At 40.7% G+C, this 10,812-nt stretch overlaps 1 protein-coding gene across 1 annotated transcript in view; it reads left to right on the forward strand.

Moving 5' to 3' along the window:
• Positions 1 to 10,812, forward strand: part of LOC310922701 (connector enhancer of kinase suppressor of ras 2-like) — a gene marked incomplete at both ends in the record, with an annotated part of 168,642 nt that extends 157,830 nt beyond the window's left edge. The window contains 5 exons of the mRNA XM_083883433.1: positions 6,053 to 6,123; positions 6,863 to 6,966; positions 8,276 to 8,783; positions 9,733 to 9,932; positions 10,597 to 10,812. Of these exons, the coding sequence (XP_083739559.1) occupies positions 6,053 to 6,123; positions 6,863 to 6,966; positions 8,276 to 8,783; positions 9,733 to 9,932; positions 10,597 to 10,812 (1,099 nt within the window). The remainder of the gene's footprint in view (positions 1 to 6,052; positions 6,124 to 6,862; positions 6,967 to 8,275; positions 8,784 to 9,732; positions 9,933 to 10,596) is intronic.

Consider the following 10,812-nt stretch of genomic DNA (forward strand, 5'->3'; position numbering starts at 1 on the left):
TCCATGTTGCAATGTTGTCCTGGAATTACGGAGTTAATCCTGCCAAATCTGAAGATTTAGTAACAGAAATAAGAAATAACAGAAATAAGTAATAGAAATAAGACATTTCATAATAATTAATTAGCCAGATATTTAACAGCATTTTTTTTGCCTATTTGAGCTGATTTTTTTAAAACTATGTGGAAGCCAAACTACGCAATCTCATAAGTCATCTAATTTCTTTAAAAAATTCACCTCTAAACCCCAAAACCCCACCCATAGTTCATGCCATGATAAGCTCAGTTCTCTTGCTTGTAAACAAAGTTTTCTTTCTCCAGAGCTTTCCTTTGGGCCAACCATTTGGTGAAAGCTGGGGTAAAAGTTTGAATAAGTGAGTAAAGAGAAGTTCCAGTTGAGTGAGTTTGTGTGACTGTTTTAGTGATTTCCTTAGGATTTACTATTGGTTCTAGATCAAATGACAGCCTATCAGTTATTGTGTGCTTTTATTCTCTGTGATACATGATTATATTTGTACAGTAAAATGCTGGTACCAGAAGGGTAATTTATTTGCTACAAAGCAGCGATTTTTTTTTTTTGTCTATTACCCACTGGGGAAAACGAAAAAAAAAATGAACAAAATAAACCACCCACACCAAACCAGACTTCTGAGTACAGAGACATAATTGTGCATTTGTTTGACAGAGGAAAGTTAAAAAAATTAAAAATAAGAAAAAAAAAAATCCCATTAAGTGCATGAAGTCAATGCACATGCAAAGAGGGCACAGATTGGTTCACTTGTCAATTCTTAAGCTGTCTAGGGCTTTTTTCCCATTTTTCCAGCCTGACAAATCTAAGAAGACAATGCATGAAACAAGATCAACAGTCATGTCAAATTATCAAATCAGAGAGTACTCAGAGTTTATCCCATGAATGATTTTGCTTAACAAATCCCAGCAACTGTGACAAATCAAACAGCAGAGGCAGAGGCTGCTGGGGGCTGATACACGAGGAGACATGAGCTCATGGAGAAGGATCTGCTCAGGGTTAAATTTCACCAGGAGATAGTTTGGGGCTTCTTTTGTGTGGAGGAAAATCAAGGCATCATTTCAGCCACCCCCATCACAGCACCCTTTATTCTCTTAAATGAATGTATTACCTGCATAATCTTAGAAAATTATGTACCTTTGGAACCCAAATGGGAAATGCATTGATTTTTCAGGTGTTCAGTAAGAAAGACTGGTCAGAGAAGTCAGCGAGTACAAAATCAATTTTTCAATCTAGTTGTGTATTGCAAAGAATTTTACTGTGAATTCTGGAATCTGATTATCACAGTGACATAAAAAAAAATACAAAGATCAGAAATTGATCAGAAATTAAATGTAAACTGCACTGAATATATTCTATGCATGAAATAAATGGCTCGAGGGAATCTCTAATGGACTTAAAGATAACTTGATTCAAGTGAAATTTAACTTCTACTTAGTTCTAGTTTTTCCTTTTAACCAAATAATCTCAAATATAGATGCAATCTCAAAAATGAAGAAAAAATATTTCTTCATTGAAACATTCCTAACACAAAGCTGAGGTGGTGTACAAGGGCAAGAATTAATGATGAAAAGATGCAATGAAGATAGGAAATATATTTTATTTATTCTTTCTTTTAATGTGTCAAGATTTCATAAATCTCATTTTTAAAGAACAGTTAACAGAGAGAAACAGTGCAAGTAGTTGGACTTTTTCTTGAATTTATACCTTTTCAGGACATATAATTTTTTTTACATATTAATTTGAATTGAATTATTTCTTCTAAAACCAGCCACCCGGTATGTACAATAAGTGAGGCTATTAGCAAATAAGACTTTTCTGAGCCACAGAAACTGACTTCTTCCTCACCTCTTCTCCATGGCTTTATGGAACAGTTCTAACTACAACCTAAAAATTGTAACTTTTTATCCCTTTTTATAGGAAAAAAGAAGGTTATCCTCTTGGTTTTCATTCTCCTACATTACGCTACACAAAAGAATTCTCTCCAACACTGAGATTGTCTGAGGTGTTTTATTTTTCATTTGTGCTTTTTCACTCTGGACTTAAAGGAACAGACAAGGTGGGGAGTGTGATGCCACTGTGGAAACTTTAATTGCCTTCACTCCCAGAACGTCTCAGTAACCTTGGGCTGGCCCAGCAGCAGTAAACTACAACAGTCAGGAAACAGATTTTTTTTAATTGGTATATTGAGGAGTGGCATATTTTTGTTTTCAATACAGTGTTAGGAGAGCAAAGCAATGTGCAATTGTTTCCAACTGTTTGGCCTCCGTTAACATTGCCCAGTGTTTCTGTTAGTGAATGTGCTCCTGATTCCTGACAATTTGGGGCATTTTAGGCATGATTCACTCTTCAGTGTCAGGCTCTGACTCTTGAACAGCTCCTCAGCTCCTCACTGCCCTGATGCCTTCACTCATCACACCCCAGGCCTGGGGCAGAATCAGACTCTCAGAAACGGCCCTGGGCTGTAATCCCTGGGTAATAACCAGAATTATCTCAGTAAATTTAACTTAAATACTACCAGGCAGCTCTATTTTGTCCCAAAGCAAAGACAGCAGCGCCTGTTTGTAACCAATAGAATTAATTATAACCAAGTCTGATTTATTTAGAATGTAATTGAGACAAAGTACAAAACTTGTGCATTTTGATGACTTTACTTGAGGCTCACCTTTCCCTGTCTTTGGTTCACTGGAGTACGGGCAATAAAAAACAACGCACTTCTTGGTCCCCTGTAGGTTGTTACAACATGCCTTGGTAAGACAGTGATTATATCTTATATGCTAGTCTTGTGTCTTATACAAATATCTTATTTGTACAGTCCTGGAGGTAAAATGTTGTGGCAGAGGATCTGAGGGACATTTAGTGCTGTTCTGTGTCATCACAATTTCCATCCAGAATGCAAACCCCATGCTTTGTTGGGTGGCCTGCATTCAGTGAAACATCCTGGTTAAGTTGTTCCATTATCAACAGGAAAGAGTTGCTGAAGTTATCCAGGTGAAAAGGCAGGGTCTGGGGGGAGGCAGCCCAGCTTTCTGCCCGGGGTCAAGGTATGGAGATGTGCACGTGAGATCCCAAAGGTGCCCCTGCCAGGGCAGCCCAGGCCTCCTTGTGACCATGGGGAAGTCCCAGAGCTGTTGGGGCACAGCTCTAGGACCCAAATCAGCCCTCCAGCCCCTGGGGTTTTGCTGGCCAGGAGCAGCACACAGAGCCTTGCAGTGCCCCACCCTCTGTGGGAGCTGCATCCTCCATCCCTCGGGAGTCCAGCTCTGACAGGAACTCCCAGTGCCCAACTGGACCTCAATGTTTGCCCACAGGGCACCCAGGGCAGAGTTCAGAACCAACTGCCTGCCCTTCTAAGCTCTCCACAAGGAGCTTTTCACAACCTTGACTGCAGTTTTCTGAAAAATGGAAGTGGTTTGCTCATCAAGGAAATTCATCAAGTTTATGCAGGGTTCCTTTTGAACTGCGTTTGCATTTCCTTGGGAAAAAAAAATATTAACTGTAAGAAAATGAGCTGTAATCTCACCACTTGTATATCTCCTGATTAACCTCAAAAACATTCACTCATGCTTTTTTTAAAAAACACAAAATCTAAAGTGGAGATTCTAGTTCTTTTATCAGAAGAGATTTTATCATGATAAGCCACTGAATGTCATCAGATAACCCTTTATGTTGGCTTGACAAACAGCTGACTCTGAATTGTGGTAAATGAGGTAAGAAAGTCCTTGTAACTATAGCTGGGGATGATCTTGGCCTTTGGAGGAGAAAAGTCTGAGCAGCCTTAGAGAAGGAAGATTAACTTCAGCTAATTCCAGATTTGGCCATTGAGGCCATATGCCTAAAGCTGATACTCTAGGTATCCTCAGAACATCCCTGGCTCTGGAAGGTCAATCCTAACACTTCAGCTGGTGTCTATATTTGCTTCCAAGATCTGACACCCTCAAATTAACAATGAGCAACAGAAGAAATTCTGCAAGAAATTTAAGACAATATAAATATCCACGCACTGACCACACAAATGGCTGTGTCTGTGTCTTTTAACTTGGAAAATGGTAATTAGTCCTAATTTATTGTTGGTGCTTAAGCAGAACTTCAGTTGAAGGCACTGAGCCATCCTGTTTAATTGCCAAAGGCATATGGCAAAGTATGACTAAAAGTATTTTGCTCCAGTGCTAATGAGTTTAGAAATTTGGGAACAACTGATGAAAAACCAGTGAATACAAATGCTTAATAATGAGCAGGGAATGATGTCATTGCCATTCCTGCAATAAAGGATCTGCCTTGCAAGGGAAGCAAATGCCAGGCGATCAAGGCACCGTTTGCTGCGGGAAATGATGCTGGTGAGCACTGTGCAAAAGCTCTTCTGTAAATCTGTTAATCCATTTTAAATGTACTTCCCTCATGATAAAGATGAGTTATTGACGTGCTGATGCAAACAACAGCTGTAAGCAGTCCTAACCCTGCAGTTGGTATTTGGGAAAACTAATCATCACTTCCATTTTCGTCTCCAGTTTGCTCATTTCTGGCTTAATACTGAGAGGCAAAACAATACGATTGTACAGTTCTTTATTTTCATAGTTTTGCAGGCAAATTAAACCCTCTCACAATTCCCTGTAAGAAGGGAACGTTGTTGTCCCCTTTGGCTACTTAGGGAAGTCATAATAGCCGTGGAAGGCTCTGCTGCAGGCCAGGCAGTGAGTCAGGGCTGTATCCAATATTACAGATTAAGATCATTGCTCGGAGCCTCTGTGGAGCTGCTGAGACCAGGAGATCAATACGTGCTGAACTGTGTGCTATTTTTAGTGGAGAGTTCACTCTTCCTTCATTTTCTGCCTCCTTGCTGTGCCTCCCATCTCCCACACACCACTCTCCTGGACAATAACAGTCACAAATGTCCTTAAAAGCTTTTCTTCCTCCTCTAGAACAAGTGGGGAAGAATGACACTGAACAGTTTTCTTGTTTTAATCTGTGAAACCACTCGTCTTTTTGGTATTGCATGTACTGTTCAGTAATGTCTGGCTTGAGGCCTGTGAAAGATGTTTTTGTAATTATAATATTCATTAACCAAGAAGATAATTATTAGTAAATTTGATGTTGCAAATGTTCAAAGAGGAAAAAAGAGCTGCTTCTAGATAAACTCTCACATCAACATTCTGGGAAATTAATGACATAATTAAGAATTTAGTCACCGAGAAAGAGAATGGTTAAAAACATCCCAGGAATTATAGATGTCACTATTAGGGCTTTTTTCATCTCCTTGTTGATGAAAAAAAGATAATTCTTGATTTTCCATTTTCTGAACATTAAGAAGCGACTTTTCCCTATGTGTGTTAATTTCTTTTTTCTCCCCTAGGTTTTCAATTTTATATATTGAATAAATATCCAGTAATTTTTACATAAAGAAAACTTAAAAGGTATTTTCCCAAAAATAAACCATAATATTTTCCTAATAAAATAAAGACTCTTATTTTCGATGAAATTAAATAATCTGGGGACAAAAAACCAATCCAGCACATCCAATGCCAAATGCTAATATTGAAGTACTTGCAATTTACCAAGTCTTGTTTTAGAAGCCCAAAAGTCTGTATTAAACAAATTTAGGAAAAATAATGATGATATGGCAGCTCAATAATATTAAATGTTTATATCACCAACATTGTGAATCCAGACTAGCAAATAACCAAACTGCCATAGGCTGTTTTAGCTTTCAGAGGATACAAGTTTAATATAACTTATTATTTCCCAACACAGGTTTTCAGAAAATAATTATCATAATTCCATTTCATTTTCTAGTATTTTGGCAATTAAGGCAAGTTCTTGAAACAAATAGAAGCAGCAATCAGAATAAATGGGATAAATGCTTCTCCCCCATTTATCAACCACCCAACCCATCTGAATCATGGGTTTAACAGCCTTTCTGCATTAGGTGTTGTGACTGACTTTTCCAGGTGTTAAGGATGTGGATGCTTTCAGATTTACATGAAATGTTCCTTTTAAATACCTCTCTTCCTCATTTTTATTGTTCCATTAGATGGATGAATCGTTTGGGTCTCGCAGCAATTGGTTACACACCTGATGACAAGGATATTCACCCAGATGAAGGTAATGATTCAGTGATTATAATTAGGAGAAGAGAGCAGACACTAAAAATCTGTTCAGTGTTTCAATAAAGCTGGAGAGGTCATAACTGACTTCTTTATCAACATATGGCCACACCTTTTCAAATATCAATTTTGATAAGAATACATTTCCTTGAAGGACTACATTTATTGGTGCCACTAGCAAAAAAATAAAATCCTGAGCATTAATTTTAAGAAATACTTAAAATTAGTATAAAGAGAATGGGGTGTTCAGGGTGAGTTATGATCTCCCAGATTCCAGCCCTCAGGGATGTTCATCCCCCTAAAATCAGTGCAGACATCACAGACTCGGGGCAATGTGTGCTTCAGCAATATTTGTTTGCACCTCTTGAGCTCAGGTGCCAGCCTTGCCCTTTCCCCAGCACCCACAGTGGAACCTGTTATGCTCACTTAAATTAAGTGTTCAGGCTTGTGGAATGAGGTTTGTGTTTTAAAGTCTACGAGCAGAAGTTGGTTCTTATGTGCAGGGGGAGTCAGGTGCCCGAGCTGCCTTCTGTAACACTTCCCTAAAGCATTTGGAGGTTCCTGCACGCCCTGTGTGTTTGGGGTGCCAGACCTTCCCACCAGCCCGTTCCTCAGTGGCTGCCGAGCCCTGCAGGTGACTGGGGAAGGTTTACTTTGCCGTGGAAGGACGTTGTTAAAATGTGAGATCTGGTTGCTTGTGGAAAAGCCCCCGAGTGACACTTTGAATGCTCTGTCAGCAGATTACTGGAGCGAAAGTGACCAGGACGACATCGACGGCTCCCTGACCCTGAAGCAGGAGGGCTCCTCCACGCTGTGTGACACCTACCACCGCACACCCTCAGTGAGTCACAGGCACTGCATGTGACCCAGGTCACCAAACACATCTCTCTGCCTTGCCTTGCACTCCCCTTGTCCTGGGATATTTAAGCACCATAAAGGTGGTGGAACAAAGCCAGATGTGATTGTAAAAATGAAACTACTGCTGCTCCTCATGAACCAAAACCTGGATTTTTCTATAGCAAATTGGTTAGAAAAGAAGGAGAGGTAAATATCTCCTGACACAGATCTGTCATCAGACTGGAAATGTGACCTTTTTTTGTAGGACTGGTGAAACTTTACATCACAACAGCAACAGAATATTCGAACTTTACCTTTGCTGCAGAATATGAAAATAAAGTGGTGAATGAGATAGTTTGTATTTATTGAGCCTGATTTTCAACTATGAATATTGGATACTGGATGCTAGAGATTAAGGTCAGCTCACATTCACATAGTAATCATGCTTTAGTTATTTTTCAAAGAACAAATCTTTCTAAGAAAGGGGTGTTTTTTTACATTGTATACAATACCATGGTAATGACAGTATTGCAAATAGGACATTTCTATTAGACAAAACACAGGCAATTATGATAATTACTCTATGGTTCTAAGCACAGATAGGACTGTTCTCTATTTTTCTTTCAGATTTTTCTTCAGCGTGAATGACACGATCCTCACACAGCCAGAACCAAAGAAAGAGTGACTGAGACAACAGCATCACATGGGTGAAGTTCAGACTGATTTTCACCCATGTGATGCTGTTTTATCAACTGGGACACAGGTTAAGCCCCTCCCTTTTTGTTTTTCCACATTTTTGCCTTTCTCTTTGTTTTGAATTAAATTTATACACAGACCCAGCAGAATTCACTCAAATTGTTTCACGAGTTCAACAGTCCCCCAACCAAAAATCTTCCTGGGTGCTGAAGTTTTTTTTGTTTGGGTTTGTATTTTGTTTTTTTCTTTTTTCTGTTTGGCCCTTAAAAAAAAGAAAGGAAATCCAATTACTGTTTCTTTTGGAGACTTCCACTGTCCTCAGCTGGACTGAGTGTAAGCTGGAAGGATCTTCAGGAAATCTGCACCAGTGTTACACTTTTGTTTCCATCAAGAGTTGCTTGTGGGCAGAGAATGTGCAAAACAAGAATAGGGAGTGGTTAAAAAAGCACTTGTATAAAAGTTGTCACTGCTAATTCTCTTCTGTTTACAGTGGTTCATGTTATGACAAATCAAACCCATCAGATTACTAGATATCATACCGTGTTTCACACTACAGTCATTTTCTTGGGTCTGTCCAAAACCTTTTCTCATGGACGGATGTTTTTGTATCTTCCCAGGTGAATTCTTCAAGTCCATTCCCTGAAGCCAAACAAGGCCGACACTTTTCCAGCGAATCAACGTATTCCCACTCTTCTGCCGAGGACTCGCGGCACGACGCAGCAGGCAGCACACACTCCTCGGGGTGCAGACCCCCCTACCGAGAACGGCGCTCCTGGCAGGACCTGATAGAGACTCCCTTAACCAGCTCAGGGCTCCATTTCCTCCAGACCGTCCCTCCGGAGGCAGAGTACATGAGCAGCCGGCCCGGAATGTCGCCGGACAAACGGAGACAAGCCACGCTGCCCGTCCAGAGGCGCCACAATTTTGAGCAGGATGGGCCTTTTCCTCTGGTGGAATGTCCGAGGGGACACGGCTCCCACGGGCGGCCCCAGAAGCAGCGCAGCCAAAGCCTTCCCCGAAACAGGGACGTCCGCGGGAAGGGACGCGTCAAGTCCATCGAAGGGACTGATGATGATCTGGAAGAGAAGGTTCCTATCAGAAGGCACAATAGTTTCTGTGCAGAAGGTAAGCTCTGGGAGATGTTCTGATCCACTTTACTGCCATCAAAATCCAGAGTATTGCTGCTATTCTTAGCAAGGATTCTCAGCAGTTCAACCACTGCTGGATGCCGGCAAACACAGGAGTTTGTATTTGAAATGCCAGGACATAACACTGAAGGTTGAGCTTTAGGATGATGCAAACGTTCTTGTCTCATCAAAACTAACATTGCAGAACTGAGCAGTAGGTTAAGATAGTATTGAAGTTGCAGTATTGCTGATTTTAGAGACTTCATCTGAATGATCAGCTTTGTAGTTAGGTTCTTTTCTCTTGTATTTTGAGTCCAAGATCCCCCTAATTAGGGTTTTTTTTTTCCTTTCAAAGTCCTGTACCAGGGTTTAAAAGATGAGCAGAACTTGCAGCTTCAATCTTAAAAGGTGTTTATTAATTTTTTTTATCTCAAGGTCTGTGCACCACCTATCACCAGGCTTAGCACAGTGAAAGACACCACTGCCAAGAACAAGAGACTTGGTGTTCAAGGTCTTTTAAAGGTTTCTAGTCCAATTAACTCTTTAAATGTACTATATTTACAGTTTTGTACCAATAATCGCTACCAATTCTAGACATGCAATTTCTACATCACCCACCTTCTACCAATGTCTTTGTGCCACCGTCACAGCAGGAGATGGAGTTGAAGGAGAAGAACTTAAGGCACCACCCAAAATTCTCCATCTTACTCCTATCTACCTCCATTCTAAAAACCCAAAACTACAAATTTTCACCCTGTGACAAACTAAACTACTATCTAATTTAATTTTTGTTGTTTTCATTTCATCCATAAGTGTTGGAAGTTTTCCCATGGACTGAGGTCAAAGGCAATGCTTTCCTGGGGTCCTGGCAAGGGTCTTGGACCACCCAGGGCAATTTGAGGGGTTTTCCCTGTGCCCTGGACTCCAACATCTTTCTTTCCTTTCAGAAAACATAAAAGAAGTTGAAGAAATCACAGATGGTCTGCAAGAGCTCTACAGAACTCTGGAAGAAGCCAGTCTGTCAGCTTTCGGGGAGCAGCGTCCCTCCACCAAGCAGGAGTTCCGCAAGTCTTTTGTGAAGCGATGTAACGACCCCGTGATCAACGAAAAGCTGCACCACATCCGAGTCCTCAAAAGCACTTTAAAAGTAAGGCTTGATCACTGATTTTGTGTGCATGGAATATAAAATAGGAAAGGCCTAATTGTGCATCACAGGGTGCTGATGGGGTGAAGGGACCTTAAAGCCCATCCAGTCCCACCCCTAGCCATGGGCAGGGACACCTTCCCACTATCCCAGGTTGTTCCAAGCCCTGTCCAGCCTGGCCTTGGACAATTCCTGGGATCCAGGGGCAGCCACAGCTTCTCTGGGCACCCTGTCCAAGGCCCTCCTCACCCTCACAGCCAGGAATTCCTTCTCAATATCCCAGCTAACCCTGCCCTCGGATATTGTGAAGCCATTCCCCCTTGTCCTTAATGTCACTATATGTCCTTAATCTGTTTACCTTTCCATTGTTAATGATTTTTTGCTGCTTTAAAATTAAGTTTCAAAGAAACTAAAAATTCTTGAAAGCAAACATCTTCTCCAGCTCAAGGGAAAAAAAAAGAGATTACTTGGCATTCTGTCTAGGCAATATGTAGCATGTGCCACAGACTGAGTTGTCAAACAGTTTATGCTGTAATAGTTCCTGAATTTAGGTAAATATTAAAGTTTCCATAGTAGTTTTCCTGGCACTTGGCATTAAAGAAGAAATAAAGTGGTGAAATACAAAATTTCATTTTGACCTGTCCTCTGTCTTTCTGGAATTTTCCAGGCAAAGGAAGGGGATCTCACAATTATCAACAGCCTTCTGGATGACCCCAACTTAACATCCAAGAAGTTCCAAGATTGGAAATTAAAGAACTATGAGTTCTTCCTGGACATTTGTGAGTACAGTGCTGCTGGGAAGTCTCAAAATGGAGCCTCTGAACTGGCAAGCTCAGGCCCAATGCTGACACACACACACTCCTTCATCGAGACCCACGTGTGA

This window comes from Zosterops lateralis, assembly GCF_965231275.1.
Source record: "Zosterops lateralis genome assembly, chromosome: Z".
Taxonomy (NCBI): Eukaryota; Metazoa; Chordata; class Aves; order Passeriformes; family Zosteropidae; genus Zosterops; species Zosterops lateralis.